Source organism: Kogia breviceps, chromosome 2, assembly GCF_026419965.1.
Source record: "Kogia breviceps isolate mKogBre1 chromosome 2, mKogBre1 haplotype 1, whole genome shotgun sequence".
Taxonomy (NCBI): Eukaryota; Metazoa; Chordata; class Mammalia; order Artiodactyla; family Physeteridae; genus Kogia; species Kogia breviceps.
Window position 1 is genome coordinate 200,010,130 of NC_081311.1, and position 20,813 is coordinate 200,030,942.

General features: G+C 59.8%; 1 protein-coding gene across 15 annotated transcripts in view; it reads right to left on the reverse strand.

Moving 5' to 3' along the window:
* HDAC4 (histone deacetylase 4) overlaps window positions 1-20,813 on the reverse strand; it is a 289,653-nt gene that overhangs the window by 4,879 nt on the left and 263,961 nt on the right. For all 15 annotated transcript variants that reach the window (XM_059054872.2, XM_059054871.2, XM_067027304.1 and 12 more), the window contains 4 exons: window positions 13,236-13,354; window positions 11,608-11,741; window positions 1,336-1,420; window positions 229-370 (listed from right to left, as the gene is read on the reverse strand). In XM_059054872.2, coding sequence (XP_058910855.1) covers window positions 229-370; window positions 1,336-1,420; window positions 11,608-11,741; window positions 13,236-13,354 — 480 coding nt within the window. The remainder of the gene's footprint in view (window positions 1-228; window positions 371-1,335; window positions 1,421-11,607; window positions 11,742-13,235; window positions 13,355-20,813) is intronic.

Below are 20,813 nucleotides of genomic sequence, written 5' to 3' on the forward strand. Positions count from 1 at the left end.
AAGTGTCTGGGCCCAGGGGCCCTTCAAGTGTTTCTGTGGCTCTTGTGCTCTGGAGAGAGGTGGCCAGGCCGCCCGGTCCTGGACTAGGTAGGGTGGGGACACCTGCCCGCCCGCCCTCCTTCCCTCCCGGCCCCGCTGGGCTCGGCAGGGCCCACGTGGAGAAACCACGCGCGTCTGAGGGCGCCCGGGGCAAAGAGCTGGGGGTCCAAGGACCGCGCCGGCACTCACCTCTTCTCGGGGGCCTTCACGCCCACGGACAGCGAGGCCATGGCAGTGACGGTCTCGGCCTCTTCGTTCTCGCACTTCTGGGCCTCAAGCAGGGAGTAGCCGGCGGTGGAGGCGAGCCGCTGCAGGGAGCGCCAGTACTGGCCTGCGGGAGGGCGCGGTTACTCGCTACGGGGCCGCGACCCCGTGCGCGTGCGGCCGGCCAGCAGCCTCCTGTGGCCGGGGGCTCACGCACAACCCGTCACCGGCGACTTGAAAGCACCACTCTCTCCAGAGACAGAAGTCAGGGAATCACCTGGTTACAAACTCACAGAGGCTGTGACTCTCCGGAAAAGCTTCTGCGTGGCCCGCAGACCCAAGCCCTCCAGAGGCAGCACGTCTGGGATGGGGGGCCCCTCCCTCGGGGTGCTGTGGCCTGCCGGGGGGTGCCTCCCCGCTCCCTCCTGGAGCCACCGAGATGATGGGGGGGGCAGTGCTGGGAGGCCCGGGGGCCCAGGCAGCCTCTCCCCCCACCGGGGAGGCTGGGGGGGAATGGCCCCGAGGCCGGGAGCTTGAGGCCACAGCGGGGAAACCCTGGCTTCCACCCACCCACACGGACAGTCTGATGACTAGGTCACCCCGAAGACCAGGACAAGCAGCTGTGTGATGAGGGCAGGGCAGGAGGCCGGCCGGGAAGGGGGCTGCACCCGGCGCTGGGTCTCTGCGGGCTGAGGGTCTCTGAGCTATGGGGTGGGATCCTCTGGTCCAGGGGTAGAGGCCAGACCCGAGGACACAGGCTCACGCACAAGTCCCCACCCCCCGCCAGCTGCGGACCCAGAGCAAGTGACCTCACAGACCCCTTGAGCCTCAGTTCTTTCACCCCACAAAGCGGTGCCAATGACAGGACCGTAGCCGGTTGTGGGGAAATGAACGGGGGTAAAACGAGAGTCTCTGCCAGCTCGTTGCATTCTAGCTGAACGCGAGTCCCTGTCATGTCGGCCTGGGGAAGCAGCTGGCAGTGAGAGAGACAGAAGCCCAGGGGTGGGAGACGGGGCCACGGGGTCCTCCCTCCTCCCTTGGGTCTCTCCCCCAGGAGGGTCTCCCAGCTGAGCACCGGACCACGCCACTTACTGTGGATTTCAATGACCTTCTCCATCGACCGGACAGCGTTCGCATTGGGTCTCTGCTGTAAAACCTTTTCTGGGAGAGGGTCAAGCTGCGAGAAAAAAAGAAGAATACATACTGAATTCATATCAGTATAATCCCCGTGTGTGTTAAGATGGGATGTCCAGAGTCAGCGTCTTTCTAAAGTGTACTTGCTGACTGAGTAATAAACAGCTTTAAAAAGCCAAGTGTGCTTTTGGTATTTATTATAGACATTTTTTTACAAAACTAGATTTCTTTTCCTTAAGGTGTTTTTCTCAGGAGGCTCTCAGGTGTGTGTGTGGGCTCCTCTGTGAGCAGAACGGTGGACGGTGTCCAGGATGCCCGGTACAGAAGGGCAGAGGCTTGGCCTCCACTGTTGATACCACAGCAGAACATCAGGGGAGATGATTATTCCTTTTTGGAAATACCAGGTTCACGTCCCCTATAAATAAGGGTTTTACCAATAGTGCCTGAATATCCCCCGTTCAGGGTTTTCCTCCAATAGTGGGGAGGAAGGTAAGCGGAAGGGAGTAAGCAGCATCTCAGCGAGGGAACCTATGCTCCGAGTCCTTCCTCAAGTCCCGCGGCAGATGGCGTCAGAAGGCACACACGCGCCCACCCGTCAGCAGCAACAGAACCGCCCCAAACGTGGGATGAAACAGATCATAAATACGGTATCGGTGTAAATAACCAGCCAGGCCTACAAAACTGAGGGCGACCTGCCGGGTTCTGGAACAAAGCTGGGACTGCCCGGGGAGGTCAGGTAACGGGGGACGGGTCCTGGGCTGCGCTCGCCCGGCCGTGGCGACCACCGCCCCGTCAAGGATGAGTGGACAGAGCAGGAGCACGCGGGCCACAGGCCCCACCAGTGCTCGAGGGACGCGTGTATCCCCAAGCCAGGCCGCCAGCTGGCGCTGCCAGTTCACTTCTGGGAAGCATGGACTCCCAATCACAAAACTCACAACACACACAAGTAAGCGAGCGTGAACTTGGGTCAGGAGGAACAGACAAGGTCTCTCATACCTCTCTCCAATGAAAGGAACCAGGCTCCTTGAAGAAATGGCGGGGAAGGTGCAGGGTGAGCCTGGAGCAGCCTGAATGCAGAGAGTAAGGAAGGACGCGCTCAAAGACAAAACGGCGGGCGTGTCAAAGGGACACACGCAGGGCCAAGGGGAGATGAAGTACGTACAGGTACTGAATTATATCTCAGAATGTAAAATTAATATCCACTCGTCCATACTGGCGTGATAAGTGACCGAGTAAACAAATACACAGAGAGAAGAGACGCATCTTCCTTAAGAGGGATTCCAAATAACTGATGTGCACACCCTGTCTCTGCCAGGTGGAGCCTGCCACCTGCCACCCTGCCCCCTCCTGCCCGAGCTGAGCTGCGTGATGTCCATCGAAGCGTCCACGCGGGAAGAGGAAACACGGCAGCTCGCTGCAGACGCCTGACGGCACACTCTAACTCAGCGCCCACGTCAGCCCCAGCGGAGGTGAACCACGTGGACGGCGCCACGCCGATGAGAAGGGCGCCCGAGCATGGGGTCTTCCTCCTCCAGCCCCTCGCTCCAGTGCGGTCACGAGGGAGAGAATCAGACATTCTACAGAACACCTGGCCAGCCTGCCTCCAAACTGGTGGAGCCACGAAAAATAACAGAAGATTGAGAAACTGTCATGGCCCAGAGGGGACTAAGGAGAAGGACCCTGAAACAGAAAAAGGGGAAAATGAGTGAAAGCTCCCTCCGTCCTGGAGTTTACTTAAGGGTAATGTGCCAGGGTTGGTTTCTCAGTTGTGAGAAATGCCCCATGCTGAGTAAGACCGTCGTAACAGAGGGAATTACTTGAGGGGTCTGCAGGGACACGTGTGCAGCTCTGCAACTTTCCTGTAAATCTGAAAGTATCCCCAAGTGAACATTTTTTTTTTTAAAAATGAAGATTTAGATCCTCCAAGAGTTTAATTATTGAAATGATCAGCTTTAAAGTAAGCATGCTTAATATATTAAAAATAAAAGTAAGATACTAATGAACGGTGAAAGGACCAGAGATCACTGAAAGTGAAACGGAATATTTGAGAGAGAGCCAAATGGAACTTCTAGAAATGAAAACATAATTTCCTAGAAATTAGGAACACAGTGAGATGAGCTGGAGAGAAAACTGGTAACCTGGAAGCAAACAACTGAAGAAATGAGCCGGAACGCAGCCCAGAGACAAGGGACAGAAGGAGGTCAATGTCCCCACGAGACTGGGGGGTGGGTGATGAACGGTGCCGACGGCCGAGGATTTTCCGTGACTAATGGAGGCATCATCCTCAGTTGCACATAAAACACAGACAGTTGGACGTGACACATGACAATGGAATCCCGCCTTACGCTCTTTGCCAGAGGACACACCTGAAACATTGCAAGAAGGCTAAAAACCCCACATCAGGCACACCCAATAAAGAGGAGGCCGGTGCACCACCTTACGTGTTTGGTACAACAGACTTAAGGAAAAAAACCATAACCGGACATAAAGAAGGTCACTATACAATGATAAAAATTTCAACTCATCAAAAGGATACAATGACTTAAAATTTGTATCTATTTAGTAAAATTGCTTTCAAATGTTATGAAGTGCAAACGGACAGAACTAAGAGGAGAGATGGATAAATGTACCATCCTAGTAGGAGATTTTGACAGGTCTTTCTTAGATCAAGCAGACAAGCGGACAAAAATCAACAGAGAAAACCAAAACATGAACAGCACAGTTAGCAAGGTTGGTTTCGTGGGAATAAATGGAACACTCTGTAAAGCAGACAGACGGGGGCCACATGTCACTTCAAACGGGTGTGGAAGTGTCTACACAGACTGACCACATACTAGCCCGTGAAGCAAGTCTCCACAAAGGAAACCTGCCACCCAGACCACCTTTTCTTAGCACAGTGCCACGTGTTAGATACTGAAAACAAAAAGAGAGCCACGAGCCCTATGGCTGGACATTATAAACACACCAATCGTGGGTCAAAGAAGAAATCATAATAGAAATTATGAAATGCATAGAAATAAAAAATAATGAAAATGCCACACATCACAGTGTGTGAGATGCAGCTAAACACGGTGCTGGGGGACATTTTTATAACCTTCAAGGTACATATTGGAAAACAAGACTGAGAACTAAGAACTGAATTTAAGAAATGAGCAAGAGGGCTTCCCTGGTGGCGCAGTGGTTGAGAATCCGCCTGCCGATGCAGGGGACGCGGGTTCGTGCCCCGGTCCGGGAGGATCCCACATGCCGCGGAGCGGCTGGGCCCGTGAGCCGTGGCCGCTGCGCCTGCGCGTCCGGAGCGGCTGGGCCCGTGAGCCGCGGCCGCTGCGCCTGCGCGTCCGGAGCCTGTGCTCTGCCGCAACAGGAGGGGCCACAACAGTGAGAGAGGCCCCGTACCGCAAAAAAAAAAAGAAAAGAAAAAAAAGAAATGAGCAAGAGAATAGAATAGCCCCAGAGAAAGAAGATAAGAAAATACACAGAAAGGGGCAGAAATACATTTTGAAAGAATAAAAGATACTGTAGCTGAAAGTTGATTCTTTGAAATGACTAATTAAATCGACAAGCTGGGGCGGGGCTGATGAAGAAAACTAAAGACGAGGCACAAATAAACATCCTAGCATAGGAAGCACCACAACTGCGGGAACCGCAGAGAGGAAAGGCAGCAAGAGAACAATATTAACGTCTGCCAATGATTCTGAAAGCGTGGCTGATGTGGAAAAAAATTCCTGGTAAAATGTAACTTTCCAAAATTAATTCAAGAAGGGATAAATAAATGACTAAGTCAGCCATTTAAAATTTTCACCCAAAGGAGACCCATAGCCCGGGAGAGCCCTCCCAGTCCAGGAACGGATTATTCTGACCCTACACTCACTCTTCCCGAGAAGAGCCAAGGAGGGGACTCCCAACGTGCACCGGTCCATCCACCCATCCCTCCATCCCTCCATCCAATTCGTCCCCCCAAGAATAAATTGGAAAGAGAGGGTCTAATAGAAAAATGGGCAAAAGACACAAAGAGAAAGGCTGAGTGGTCAAGAGACATGTGAAAAGGTGCTTGGCCTCCAGGCGATGAGGAAGTGATCCTCTACCACACCTGGTGCCGTGCCCCCCTGCAGACGGGCAGGGATCAAACGTGAGACGCCGTGTCGCTGAGGTTCGTCACCCACTGCCGAGGGCCCGCAGGGCAAAGACTCTGATGCCACCTCGAAAACGTGGGGCGCACCCCTCCCTCCACCAGGATCTGCCTCAGAGCTGCAGCCGCCCTGCTGTCCCAGGAGACTGCACGGGAGTGACTCTCAGACGACCCTGTGAGTCCAGGGCCAGAGGGGAGATTCAGGAATGGAGCCTCCCCGGGACCACCCTGCTGTCCCCCACTGCCGGGCATCCCCGTGAGGACGGGAGTGTCCCCGAGCGCCCTGGTCACCCTAGGCTGAGGGCGACGCGGGGCAGAGCCCAGGCCCCTCGCGGGCACGAAGCTGGAGCAGGAAACACACCTTTTAGGTTTGGGGTCCTCACTGCAGCATAACTTGCTGTGTCCTGACCGTTACGGCCTAACTCTAATAGTCTGCTAGCGTTTTAGTTTGATCACTTTTAAGAAAAAAACAATTCTTTAAAAAGTAACTCATTCTAAAAATCACCTCTCACTTCGAGGCAGAGGGTGTGTCAGAGCGTGGCACCAGGCATTTTCTCACACTAAACCCAGGCCCCGCAGCTCCCCGTCCGGGGGGGGGGTCCCCACGGCTGATCTCCCCAGCAGGACCCGCACGCGGCTGGCGGCTGGCCCTCCTCCCAGCACCCTCCGCCACGGTCCCGTCCAGCGAGCCCCTCGAGCCCACGCCTGCTCCCCCCATTTCTACGGCGGCCCCTCGTCTCCAGCCGCCCCGGGGCTTTGCATGCTCCCAGCCTTGACTTACAACAAAACGTCGGGGAAGCGGGGAGAATCCACATCTCAAAATCCCCTACTGCTTGGGATTTTATCCTTCCACCTAACAGATATTACTGAGCAGCCCAGTAAGAACCAACAGGGAACAAAACAGACAACCCTCCCCCCAGCCTCACAGAGCGTCATTCTAGTGGGAAACACAGAGCAGGGTCCCGGGTCTGCGGGGCGGGGGGCGATGCTGACGCAGGGCCCGAGTGGAGACGGCAGGGAAGGGGCGGGGAGAGGAGGTCAGGCGCGCTGAGTGGGGCGGGGGCCGCACAGTGACGATCGTCTCGGGAAGGGCTGAGCGGGGCGGGTGTGACAGGGAGATCTGAAGGACAGAGAGGTGTCCAGCGGCCCCAGGCGGACAGCAAGCAGGTGGCCGCAGCCCTGCCCGGCCAGAAGGAGCTGGTGCGAAGTCTGGTCCAGGCCGCGTGAGCTCCGCGAGCCGGGCCGTGTGCCCTCGCGTGCCCGCCTGTGTCTGCAAGGAGCTGAGCTGGGGAACCTTCGAGGGCGTCCCCTGGGAGAGAAGAGGGGGCCGGCTGTGGACAACGTCGTGTCCCGAGCGACACACAGAGAGCCCTCAGCCGCCCTGTGGCACGGGTACCTACTGCGTTGGACGTCAGAACCAAATCGGAGAGGAGGCTTGTCCTAAGCTCAACCTTTAAGAAGCCGGCCTCGGGGGAAGTGGGCAAGAAAACACCCAGAAGGAGCGTCCGACCTCCGGGGCGAGAAAGCCCTGCACGCTTGGGTCGGACACACTGCCTGGGGCTTCGCTGGTCGTAGCAGCTGTGGAGGTGGTTTCCCACTCTGTAGTTTACAAGGGCCCACACCGCAAGGGAGAAGAATCAAGAGGTTACAGCACCAAAGAAAACAGTCCTTAGGATATCCTGGAGGAACCTAGGTCAGAGTTTGTGTTTTCCAGAATACGTAAAACTCGACTTTGTTGTTGGGAATATCTGGGCCAGCCAGGAAACTGTGAGATGATGTAGGCCCAGGCCCCGTCCTCGGCGCACGCGCTCCTTCCCCACCCTCAGAGCCCCTGGGGCAGCTACACAGCCGCCGTATCTCACAGCCCCGGCCACCGCAGCAGGTGCCCCTGCCCTCCTTTCTTCTTAAGGAGACAGAAGATGTCTAGCAGGACCCCCTGTAGCTCTCCAGCTGACCCACACCCACGGCCCGCAGGCCGGCGCCGCGGACCTGCTCTCCCCCGTGTCCGCGGATCCTCCGGACAGAGGCGCCTGCAAACTCTCTCCCACGTAAGAGTCAGAGCAGACAGGACCCGTGGGCCGTGCCTACCTGCTCGCCCGCATCTCCGCTTCCCTCTGTGGCCGTTTTCGCGGTCTCACCAGGGCTGTTTCCCGAGGTCCGTTTCCGGTCCTCCTCTTCCCCCCCAAGTCCTCTGCCCTCAGCCTCGGTCCCAGCCGTCCTGCTGGCTCCCTCGGGAGTGGCCGGGGGCCCCCGCCTGCTCACTCCCCACGGCTTCAGTGCCCGCCAGACCCCCGCCGGCCCCAGCTCTCCCGTGGGCGCTCGGGAAGCACAGCACCAGTCGGGGCCCGGCGGTGACACCCTCCCCCTAGAGGCGCCCTCCTCGGGGTCCTGCAGGGCTGGGAGGTGGTGCGGCGCCCGTCTGGCCTGCTCGGCTCCACGGCCTCAGCACTTTGAACCGCATCAGGCGACACTGCCAGACTCAGCAATTATCCGGGACCGGTCGGCATCGTGTTCTCATAGCCCTTCTGGTGAAAGCGCAAAGGCTTATGGAACTGGTCAGGTTGGTTCTCAACACAGTGTTTAAACAGCAAAAATAAACCATCAGGGGCTAAAGGTCGTGACTCCTTTCGACAAGGGGTGAGAGGAGTGAGACTCAGCGGCCAGTGGAGGGTGTGCGCCCAGGACGACATGCCCGGGGCTCAGGAGGCAGGTTCAGGCCCCTCCCCCCAGCTCCTCTGTCCCTGCAGGGGGGCTGCTGTGAGGCCGGCGCTCCTCCCGGTGGGGGGGGGCTCTCGCCTGCAGAGGGCGCAGGGCAGCTTCTCAAGGAGCGAGCGCCCGTCCTGTGGGAGAGCGAGGGGAGCTGACAAGGCGACACGCGGCCCACAGCCCCGATGCAGTGCAGGCTCTGGCCTGGAAGCTCGACTGGCGTGGCGGGCAGCCTGCTCCGTCGTCACGCTCCGGGGAAGCCGCTGGGTACCACGGCTGACTTAGCCTAGTAACCAAATGTTCACGACACTTTCCAAGGTATGTCAGCCCTGCCCCCATAGCTGAGGGGGACACAGGCCCGGGTTCCCTCCCCCACCGCAGAGAACATCCTCTGTGTCCTTGCACTGACCTCCGGCCAGCCCACTGCTGGCCCAAGGTCAGTCTCACTGGTGTTTTTGTCGCTGCTGAAATCCTTTTGAAAGAGGATAAGGCATTAAAAAACAAACAAACAAACAAACAAACAAACAACCACAAGAGCCAAGCACCGTGAACACAGGAGTCTCTTGGTGCCCGAGCCCCACAGTGAGAGCCTGGCGGTCAGCGCTGGACAAGTGGGGACACGGGCCTGAGCTCACGCGGCCCCGGGAGCTGCCCTGCCGCTGGGCCGGGCGGTCAGCGCCTCACCCCACTCCCTGGGACCGCGATGGCCAGCCCCCTGCGGGCCCGGCTCCCTCGCCTTTTAAGGACAGGCGTTTGGGCCCACCTTCTGAACATCGGTGAGCTCAGGTCTGGGGGACGAGGCAGAGGGGACGGGGGCGGCTCGCTGCCCTCAGATGGGCCGCGCGCCTGGGCCCGCGCGCCCCGCAGGCGGCCGCCGGGTGAAGTGTGCGCGCCAGTGAGCTGGAGCGAAGGAGGGAGGAGAAGGCTGGCGGGCTGGAGGCGGTCCCCGTCTCACATATACGGCTGCTGCTGCCTCCCTCCGTCCGCACCCTCCCAGAGCATCACAACGTGACAAAGGAGCGACATTCCTGCGTGAAAGCCTTTTCCCCAAGGCTGCGGGTCACCCAGTCCTCCCTGACCTTCTCCACTGATCATGGACTTGGGCTGAATGAAAGGGTGGCATTTATCCCTGAAAAGCCATACGATAAAATAGAGAACTGGCCCCAAAGAAGCCTCCCCTTGGGGGTGACACGTAACGGCAGAAGTGACCACCCACGCGACCCGGGCCCCTCCCTGGGCCCTGACCAGCGGGCTCCCCGCAGGTCTCCACGCACCACGCGCTCTGAGTAAGTGACGTTTCACTGTCACCGTCACTGAGGGTCGCAAACGGCTTGAAGCTCAAACTGTCCAACCCAAGGACTCTTGGAGCAAGGCCGACCTTCAGACCCAGCCCCGCAGGGGCCCCTCGGCCGTCCCGCTGCTGGCGGCCGGCTCTGGGGGCGGGCGCTCCCAGCACAGGCCGCCATCCGCAGCTGGCTGCCCGTGGGTGCGGGCCGCCCTCGCGCCCGGTATCAGCATCATCAAAGGCCGCGGGGCAGACGGGTGAAGCGCCGTCCAACTTCCTGGCATTAAAAAGATTTTTAAGAGACCTCGATAAAACCAGTGCGTCCTGCTTTTTGATGTGTTTCAGTAAAAGAACATTTTCTTGCTAGAAGAGCAGGAACAGGCCTAGTTGAAAGCCGAGTTCTCTATTGTTATTTTAAAATAACTGGCTCTAAAAATCGAAAGGCTTCAGGATGGTTTGAATATATAAATCAGTTGCCTTCTACTGGTAAAATTTACGGGGGAGATTGCTTTATACGAAGAGAGGAAAGGAGAAAAGCCGTGGACGCTGTGGGAAGCAAACGGGGGTATTTGCTGGGGAACATTCACGCGTGCGGCTCACCGGCCGACCGGGAAGGAGAGACGCCACCAGCACCTTGGACCCAGGACCTGTGACTTAGGTTAAAATGAACACTGTCCATGACACGCAAAGGCTGTCGGGGGAAAATGGAGCTATCCCGGGTGCCTGCCCACCGGAGCCAACTGCCCACACAGCCCGCTGCCAGCCAGCGGCCTGTCCTAGTGGATGGCCGGGGAGTGTGAGCCCAGGCCGTGGACAGCCACGGGCAGGTGGCCGCACAGGTGGTGCCTCACAGGGAGCCGGGCCTGCGACTCTGGCCGCGGGTCCTGCTCTCGGCCTCCGTGCCGGGGGTCCGGCCCTCCCTGTCCGCCCCTGAGCTCGGCCATCGGGCGGTGTTGCTCCAGAAAGCACACACCTGTCCTAGGGCTGGACTCGGCCACCCCCACTGGGCACCAGGTAACCCTGACCCTGCCGGGACGGCGTCCTCGCGCTTGGCGAACCTGGAGAAGCCCCGTTTCGTCTGACGGGGGGAGGGAGGTGAGTCCCAGGGGTGGCACGCGAGCTGGGCTCACAGCGGTCTCTGGGTATCCCCGCGTGGGCCCGGCGCCCCCCACGAGGCCCTCTGTGTCTGCAGAGCTTGGGCCCTGGGCACCTCCCTGCCGCGGGCTGGGCCGGTGAGCCAGGGCACTTGGCCTGCGCTGCCCGAACACCAGCGGCTCTTTCTTTGGACCTTCATGGTGACAGCACAGCAGCAAGAGAAAGCCACGTCGTGGGCGGGTGGGCGGGAACCTCCCAGGCTCCTTTGATGGGGTCAGGAGGTTGGTATGTGACCCCATGTCCAAAGGCCATGGATGGATTTAAAGTTTCAGGAAGAGCACATTTCTGAAATTCAAGGTGGAACCTACAAATCAGGCCGGTCACGAACTTTAGGTTCCCAGCAGCAACCCCGGCAGCACCTCGCCCGCCCTGTCCGGTCTCCCCGAGGCTGGGGGGCTTCCTCTACCAGGAGTACCGGTGGGCGTGAGAAGCCCCGGCGGACCGCACGGCGCTCTGGGCTGGAACACTCCCCGTGGCCCTCCCTCTCTCGAACCCTGCGAAGTGCCCCCTCCTGGTCCAGACACGCCCCCCCTGAGCCCGGGCCGTCAGGCCACAGCGCCGAGCCCAGCCCTGGGCGCCGCCCGAGGGCCACAGCAGCGGGAGAGCCACAGTGAATCGGGGCCCCGTGCCCCGGTCCCCGAGATGGCGTGGGGACACCTCCGCCAGAAGAGACCCGACCGTCCACGAGGAGGACAGCGGTGAAGGCGTTCTCCCCGTAACGCACACGTCAAGCTGAGCACCTTAGAAAGACTGATCCTGAACCGCCTTCCCGAGAGAAACAGCTTCTGCCTTTGTGCCCACCTCCTTCCGCCCACCACCAGATGGTCTGGTCAGGCATGTGGGAGTCCTCCTAGGTGTGGGCGGCGGAGAGCGCGAACGCCGCGGGGACAGCTGAGCAGAGCAGCGCTGGCCCTGAGCCGCGTGGGCCCCGAGCCGCCGTCTCCTGTTCTCCTACCTCGTTTCCCAGCAAAGCAGAGACGCAGGCTTCCGAGGCGTCGCAAATGGCTGTGAGGTCGTGGCCCCCCTCCAGCGCCAGAACGATCCGGCCGCCAGCCAAGCCCATCAGCTGCTTCGTCAGGTACCCAAAACCTGCAAGGGAAACGAGATCCAAGTCGAGGGCAAGGCCGGGCCGTGGCGCCGACACCTGGCAGTGGATCAAAGCATCCAGAAGTGCATCACGTCATGTTGCAGAGACCCAGGGGCTGGCATGCGGAGACACCTAATAGAAGCCAGGCCGGACTGTAATAAATTCATTGAAGAATTTGGGTTTGGGATTCTTTCTGATCTCCTTGGGGATGGGAATTATGATTTCGTTGCTTTGATTTCACGATGCCGCAAACCATCTCGTTTGGGGGCGGGGAGGACCCCGGGGGGAGCCCCTCGTCTCTCTCCTGCTGGAACCGCAGAGGCCAGGAGGCAAGAGCAGGGCAGGGCAGCTGCTAAGGCACGGCCACGTCCATCCCAGAGCCCAGGGGTTTCTGGGCAGCCGATGTGCCAGCACACGCGTGCACACATACACTCACACGCCTCAGCACCACGTGTGCCCCTCCGGGCCTCTCCTACATCCGCGCCTGGGACGTCTGGCTTTCATCAGTAGCCACAGTCCTTCCACCGCACCCATGTCATCCTCCCCCTGGCAGAAAACGCCCGATGGGTAACGATATTACCACCCTCGGCCAGAACAGTCTGACATTTATTAGGGAGCCAGGGAAAACGAGGCTGCGGGACTAGCCCCGTCACAGGCTGGCCAGAGCGGGCCCAAAGTCGGGCTCTGCTCCCTGGCTCTTCTGCCCTTGGCCCGGCCACCTCGGCAGCCCCTCGCGCCCCCACCCCCGGGCGGTGGACCCCGAGAGGCTGCCCTTGGTTTCCGTCGCTCTGCTCCACGGACCCACGCTCTCCCCGTGCGGGGTGAGGGACAGGCTCTCCTTCGCCATCTGCGCTGACGGCCAGCACAGGGCCCCCTGGGGCTCGCGTGAGTCACCAGGGCCGCGTCGAGGAGCCCCGGAAAAACCCCAGACACCTGGACCACCGCGACACCCGGGGGGCCGGGCGGTGTGGCCGGTGGGGGCGTCTGGGGGCCCCCTTCTGTGGACCGAGGCCGGCGGTTGGGCGGGGGAGGAGCTTCCAGCGCTTTACGATTTGCTGTGACAGAGCAAAAGCAGGCCCCCCCCCGACCCCCGACTCTGAAGTAAACCTGCTGCCGGCTACGCCCGTCTTCCCGGGTTTGAGGGTCTCCCCCGCAAGCCCCAGCCACGTGGGATGGCGGCTCTCAGGAGCGCCGTGGGCCTGGCCGCCAGCTCACAGCACCAGCACGTGGGTCCCGCGCTCGCGGGCTGCACGGCCTCGTGCCGGCACGCCCTCTGGGCGCAGAGCCCTGCGGCGGCTTCCCGGGCTACGTGGGCTGTTCACCCCGTGTTCTGTGGGGGTGCCGGCGTCGTGCTTTCGGTAAGATGTATAAACTGGAGTTTCCTTCCGCTGCCACTAAAGAGGAAGCCTGGTGTACCCAGCGCCCCTGACGTCTGATTCCCCGAACAGCCGCATCCCCCGCCCCGTGCTCCTGGGTCACCTGCAAACCCGACTTACATTTGGCGGAGAGGTTGTAGCCTCCGAGGGGCGTGGGGTGGCCCTCCACGGCGTCGAAGCCCGATGACACCAGCACCACGTCCGGGGCAAACTCGCTGGCGATCGGCATGACCACAGTTCTGCGGAGGGCGGGGGGAGGCGACGCCGCGTCAGCCGAGGGTGCAGCTGGGGAGGGGACTGGACGGCCACCAAGGCCAGCCGTCAGGGCCTCGAGGTCACCGCCCAGCACCGGGGCTGCGGGGCTGCGTGGCTGAGCAGGTGCTCTCCTTCCACCGCCCCCTCCCCGCCGCCAGGCCACACGGCGGGCTACGGACAACGGACCAGACGGCCCACCGCTCGGGTGCCAGGGGGACGTGTTAGGCTCATTACAAAGAAATCTGACGCTTAGAATCTCTCAAGGGAAAACCGATGCCCAAATTTAAGAGGACTGACCGATTAGAAATCTAAACACAGAGAAGTTCGGAGGTTAAGTGACATTCGGGAAACAAGGGGAAGAGTCTACCTGAAAAGCGGGGGAAAAGCATCGTTAACACAACGCCCCTGTGCCCCCAGCTCGCAGCTTAATTGCACCGGCTCGTCCTGTAAATCGCGCTTTGGCTGAGACTGGAGAGACTCACGGCAAGTCAAGCGCTCGCGTCTGTGCCCTGAGCCGGCTTCACCGTGTCTGGAAAACCATCCCTGACCTTCCGTCTCCTTCCTGCCCCGTGCGGGTGGGGTGGGCAGGTCACGGCGCGGGGCCTGGGCTCCAGGCCCGGCCAAGCAGGAGTCACGTGGCTGCCGGCGCTGGCTGCCCTGCCGACTCGGCCCCCCAGCCCCGGCATCGCACCGCGCGTTGGAAAAGCCCTGCCTGCTGCCCCGAGCCACTGGACAGACGCACGATGCGCGAGCCCACCTCCCCACCCCCGAGACCCCCTCCCACCCCAGGTCCTCTGAGGCCCGCGTGGGAGGGGGTCAGCGCACTGGGCACGGCCGACGGCCCCCCGCCACGTGCCGAACTCCAGAGAGCGCCACGGCCACAGGGTGCAGGGTGGCCCGTGAAAGCTCCCACAGGTTCTCGTTCAGCTCTTACTAAAGGGTGAGACTGCCACTTACGTGGGCAAAGTCAACCCCAGAAGACGGCAACTTTGGCCGAAGAAACAAAATGCTCAAGACTGAACGTTTCTCCATCCAGGAACTATTCCGAATGGCAGTCCTGTTGAGGAGTTCCTCTGATTTCAGGCGCCGGAAGGGCCGAGAACCCCAGGGAGCCACACACAGGTGAAGACCCGTCAGCCCTTCTCGGCGGGATCCGTGGTGCGGAGCCAGGACGCCCCGGCCCGGCTCCAGGGACCACGCACCACCTGGTGCTGGGAGACCCCAGGGGCGCTTCCCAGGGAACGTCTGTCCTGCGATGGTCAGGTGCTGGGAGAGTCTGCCATAAAGACCCGCACCCACTTCGCACCTGGCACTCCGCCCACCAAGCAACCCACCTCCGGAACTAGGGAGTCACGGACCAGGTGGGCCTTTCAACGTCTCCCTGCTTTTATTTTTCTTTCTTCTGAGGCTGCACCCAGTTCCGTTCCTTCCGGAACTGTCTCTGTACAGCTGATGAGAGCAGCTTCGAAGGACCCCGGGCTCTGTGCCTCGGGGACCACACCCCGCTTTGGGGGCCCAGGAACACGGCGTGTGACTCTAGACCAGGGGCTGGAAAGTGTTCCTGCCAAGGGCTAGAGAGTATTTCCGTGTTGGGGCCGTGTGGTCTCAACACCACCCTGTCACGGGAAAGCAGCCTCACATGATGCGTGAGTGCATCGCCGTGGCTGTGCTCCAATAAAACTTTACTTAAAAAACACATGCTGGGACTCGGCCCACGGACCGCCGTTTGCCAACCTCGCTCCAGACTCCTGTCGTTACAACTTTGGTAAAGTTCTACCACGCGTGACAACAGCCCCAGCTTTTAATGTTTCTCTGTGCCACTGGGACGCTGTCACAAAAGTTCCGAGAATCTGTAAACACAAAGTAGAGAGCGCTGTCTTTGAAACACAGCATCTGTGTCAGAGCAGGCCTGGAGTACGTGTTAACAATCCTGCCACGGGGGCCGGAAGTGGGGACATTCCTGGTCCAGGCGGGGAGGAGGGAGAGAATGCCTCAGGGATCCAGGAAGAACCGTCCTCTTTCATCTCCACGCCCGGCAGATGTGGTCTGTCTTCCCAGAGGTACGGGCCACCGTCGCCCGTGAGGACCTGGCGGGGCTCCTCCACAAGGGCCTTCAGCATTCCAGGGAGGCTGGTTTTCAATTATTTTAATGAAGTTCTCAGCACATAAACTTTGTCTTCAGGCCGGAGACCAGTTTCGGCCGTGGTCTTGGTATGGATTTTAAAGCCGAGACCGTTTTTCAATGAAAACCACAGACGTTTCATGCAGACACCAGCTCATTCACAAAGAGCTTCTGCAGCCGTTTTGAAGCAAGTTCATGTCGGGGGGCTTTAGTTCTCTGCTTTGAAGTATCGCTGAGCTACTGCATTTCTAATCCCCCCACAAAATTAAAAACACAGCCCTGTTAAACTCATCGTTAAAGGAAGTTAATACCAAGGGGGTCTCTGGTGTCTGTGCCTGGTGTGTGGCTTCACCCCAAAGCCAAGCATAACGAATTGCAAAGCACAGTTGATCCCATGTGTTGGTGTGCGGTAGGGTGTGTGTGTGTGTGTGTGTGTGTGTGTGTAGTGTGTCCGTGCATGTGGGCGGGGCGTGTGTGTGCATGTGTGTGCAGGGCGGCAGGTGCGGGTACATCGTCAGCCACGAGTGTGAGACAGCTGACGTTCGCGCACACTCACACTCACTGCAGCTTCCCGATTTGGGACCCTCCTCTAGGCGGTAATCCCAAACACCTGCTAAAGTAAGAAAACCTGAAACGGTGCCGTATGCCAGGCGAGTGCCCAGTGGGTCTCCGGCGCTGACTTTCAGTGGAGCCCTGAGCCCCGACAACGGGTCGCCTCCCCTCGACGGGACTTGGCTTCCTCGCAGGTCAGAAGAGGGCTGATGGCGGCACTCCTGACAATTCCGCTGGCCTGCCTTCTGCACCCTGCAGCGCCACCCCACCCAGGACCCTCGTGCCCGAGGGAGGCTGGAAGCGCATCACCAGTTAATAGGTTCTGCAAAGGAAACGGGAAGCTGGCCTTACATTTTATTTCTGGAATGAAATTTTAAGGAACAGCTTAGCCTGAAAATAATTAGATGTGAATATTTGCTGGAGGCCTTCTCTCACACCACTGCTTTAAGGTGAGTGTGTCCACGGGGTCCCCTGTGACCTTCTGCAGGGCAACCGAGGGCAGAGGGGGGTGGGCTGGGAGCTTCCCAGGGTGGCGGACCACCGATCGTCCGCTCACAAGGAGGCGAACGCGCCGATTCTCGAGAGGAGAGGTGGCCGGTGCAGCCCTCCGAGTGGGAAAGCGGGGAGCAGATGTTTGCAGGGACGAGAGCAGCATGTGTCCCAGAGCCTCTGCGCCCCTGGGGCTCATGCTGGGGGTGGAGCTCAGGTGAGAAGAGCCCTGCAAACCACGTGTGCAGCTGAGGCCCGTCGCCCTCCTGAGGCCTCTTCCGGGCCCGTTCCCGGGGCCTCTGCTCCAGACACCACACTGTGCCCGCCCCTCAGTTCTTAGCTCGCCGGCCGGGCCACACCTGCGGCCAGGCCGCCACGGGGAAAAGCTGGGCTGGGCGTCCGCGAGGGGCAGGCGGGCACGGCGGGCTGGGCGATGGGGCGGATGTCGCCGACAAGCCAGTTCCCGCTCGAACCAGCCAGGGCCGCTCCGGGAAGGTGGCAGTGCCCGGTGGTGCTACGGGGCACTTACAGCTCCCAGAATCGTTTCTTACAAGCCACCCTACAACCTCAGGTGATCGGATTATGGGGGGTACCAACACACCATTTCCAAAACCCACAGTGGAATCTAAATGCAAGAGCTGATTCAATAGTCTGCTTCAACTTCTAGAAAGAAAGGAACTTTCGATTCATCCCCCAACCAGGGTCCCGCACAAAACCCACCACACCTGTGGCCCACACCCGCTGGGGGCACAGAGCCTGGTGTGGCCAGAGGGCCGAGGCGCTGTCTTTGGGGGCTGTGCTCACCCACACTGGGGCCTCCACCGGAGCCGGGGTTCAGGCTGGGTCGCTGCCCCTGGCTCCCTGCCGCCCCTCCAAGTGCCCCGGAGGCACGGTCCACACAAACTGGCCCCTGGAAGCTTCACCCACACAGGCCTCCTCCCTCACTGCCGTGCTTTTGGCCGGTCTCGCAGTTAAGCATCCCCAGCCCGGAGAGCGCCCGTGAGCTGGAAGCACCAGGCAGAGGATACCAGCTGGGGCGGAACCCTGAACCCAGACCCGGTTTTACAGGAGGTTGTGGCCTGGGTACCTGACAACACAGTTTCAATAATCACAGCATTTTGATCATGAAAACTTCCTTTTGTTGTGCGTTGTGCAAGTTCTTGCTCTGAGGGCCAGGGCGGGGGCAGGTGCGTTCCCTCTAGGATCTGGGCTCTCCTGCGAGTCAATCAGGACGAGGACGGTGATGACGGGAACTCGGCTGCCCTGGCCCGGCCGCCCAGACGGTGATGCCACGGCCTGTTGGGACAGAGCTGGACCTGGCGGGCGGGCTGAAGCCCGTCCACACTGGACGCCGTCCCCACTCCTGCCCGTCTAGGCCCGGCCGCCCCTGCCCACTGCCCCCCCGCTCCACTCTGGAGCTGCTGCCCCACAGGCCGCGGGCCTCCTCGCGCTTGGCTTGCCCCGCCTCTACCTGCTGTGGTGGGGACACTCCTCCCCCGGGCCCTGCAGCCTCCTGGAAGTGGGGGTGGGTGCATGCCGACTCCAGACCCTAATCTACCCTTGCCCCTTCGCGCCCCTGCGCTCCAGGTCCCTCCCGTCGCCCCCCAGGAGGCCCCGTGCCCACCCAGCCTGCCGCCACCACCAGGCACCATCCTGGGGCCTTCACACACAGGTGGCGCGGACGCTCTCCGAGCACGCAGCCCCCCCCCGCTCCCTCAGTCCCCCAGCACTCGGCACCCCTTCCCTCCGCGTGCCCCGGGAACGAACGCCAGAGGCGGTGAGCCTGCCGAGGGGCCCGCGACCCACCCCAGCCTGAGGAGTGGGTCTCTGCAGGGCTGGGCGGGACCTCGACGAGGGGTGACCCGCCAGGCACCTCCCGGGCCTCTCCCGCCGCACCGCGGGGATGCTCACCTGCCCGCCCGGCCCCCCGGCTCCCGCTCCCCAACCAGGTGCTCAGAAGAGCAGTCTCCGCTGTTCTTCTCCCCACACCCCTTTCGCTCCCGCACCCAGAACATTCTGTCCCCCCCACCCAGGCTGTCCCTCCTGGGCGGCCAGTGGCCGCCCAGCTGCCAGGCTGGGAACACTTTGCGGCTTTTTTTCCGTGAAAATCTGCTAAGGCTGAGGGTCCCGAGCCCCACCTGGAACCCGCTCCTCCTGGCTCTCCTCCTGGCGTGTGCCCACCCTCCTCCCACGCCAGTGCCCTGAGACCTCGCTGGACCCCCCGCCCTACTCCCTGCCCCGGCCAGGGGCCCTCATCCTTCCTGGGCTCGCCTAGGGGACCCAGCGTGGCGGCCCCCTCCCGGGACCGAGACCGTCACCGAGCTGCTGCGAGACTGCTGGTGACCGTGCAGGCCAGGCCCTCGAAGGCTCCAGAACCGCCGGGGTCAGACAGGCGGGTTCCACCGTCAGGCCTGCTCCCACAGGGACGTCACCCTCCCCGACACCCCATTCCGGCTCTTCCTCCGGGGCTTGGCCGGGAAGCTCCCTCACCTGAGGACCGGTGTGAGCCCCACTCCATCATCACATGCTCGCCTCACCTGCTCGGGGCCCTGCCACTCACGGGGACGCTACCGCGTGTGCCCCCTTTTATGCAGGTACAGCGACGGCTTGCTGAACACGGGATTGCGAAACTCTGAGTTTTTAGCTAAGACTTTTGTGCTTCTAACATCACTGCAGAATGTCCTCAGACAAACTCTCTACATAGGAAAAGAGGTGGATGCTCTTAAAGAGATACAGAATTGCCTCTAGCAGGTTTCACGTCAATATCTTCAGAGCGGTGAGCACCGGCCCCTCTGGCACAACATTTCTGGAACAGATGCGCCATTGTGAATATGCAGCCAGTGCCACCGAACTGTACACTTGCACGTGGTTCAAGCAATATGTTTTATATATATTTTAGCACAACCGAAAAAAAAATGTTAAAAAAACCCAAAACATACTTTATGGAAGAAACAAAAGAGCCTCAATCTCCGTGCCAGGCTGGAAAAGTCAGGGTAAATGAAACGAACATGCCCAGCTGCTCAATTTAAAGGCAACTCTCACTCACCAAGAGATTAAAGCTTCCACTCTCGAATATCCAGTTTCACTGCCATCTTTGATAATCTTTATGATATCGCATTTAAACCCAAAGTACGACCTAAGAGCACGAACAATCCCAGCTCCATCTCTGTGCACTGCCAGGCGGCAGGTAAGCGAGGGGTTAAGAAAAGTGCATCATTATCTCCTGGCCCCGAGGCCTCAGCCCTGCTCGGCAAACTTCAAAGCCACTGGCCTGGCTGGTTTGAATTAAGGTTCCCTTTTCTCCTAGAAGTCTCCAAGCCCAGGAGAAAGTGCGGCTGCCTCTGGATTTCATTAGGGGCAATTTTCTTATCTCTTCTTCATCTCGGGCTTGATCTCCTGAAATGCAACGAGGCAGGCGTGGGTCTGAGCACAAGGTGCTGCCTCGAAAGCATGAAGGCACGCGTGTCCTGGGGCCCCCAGGGAGCAGGCAGAAGAAGGGCAAACGGCTCCTGACCCTCCCTCCCCAATCTGATCGATGCCCAGGGAACCATAAATTGTAAACTTCAAAGTGCTATTTTACATTAAAATCAATAAAAAAAATCCTGAAACAATTTTCCTTTTCAAAGAGGCTATTTGAGCTTTACAAAGTTCATTTGATAGGGCACCATCACGTCCACGCTTGGCAGAAGACTGAAACGGAATGTCAACAGAGACTCCGAGTGAAAGGTCCATCTCAAAGCTGGCGGGGTGGGGGGGTGGGGGGACCTCCAGGACCCACCTCGCCCGCCCGCTGGGCCGGGTGCGGGCCTTTCCACCCCGATCAGCGTGCCCAGTGCACACTGAGACAGGCCCTGGGGGCCGATCCAGTCGGAACCTGGCCTGAAGGAAGAGAGAACCACCATTTTTATCGCTTTAATCCACAGTTTAAAGAAAGCCCCTCTTTCTCTGCCTTCACCAGAATTCAGCAACCCCGGGTCCCCCAAGGCCCCAGAGTTCACTCGGGCTCTGTCTATGCCTCGTACACGGAGTTCAGACCCTTTACCTCTAAGGAGGCCCCCTAAGAGGGCCGGCTCTCTTGGAGGAGGTGACAAAGTGCTGGTGGCTGGAGGGCATCTCAGGACAGGCAGTGACAACGACCAGTGATGGTGGGTTCAGATTTCCTGAGGCTGACATTTAACTATGTACATAAGCAGCTTTCAGATGTGGTATCTGTTTGGGGGAGTCCGTCTCCCCTAGATAAGGGGGGGCCAATGTCAACATTGCATTACATCTGATCAAGA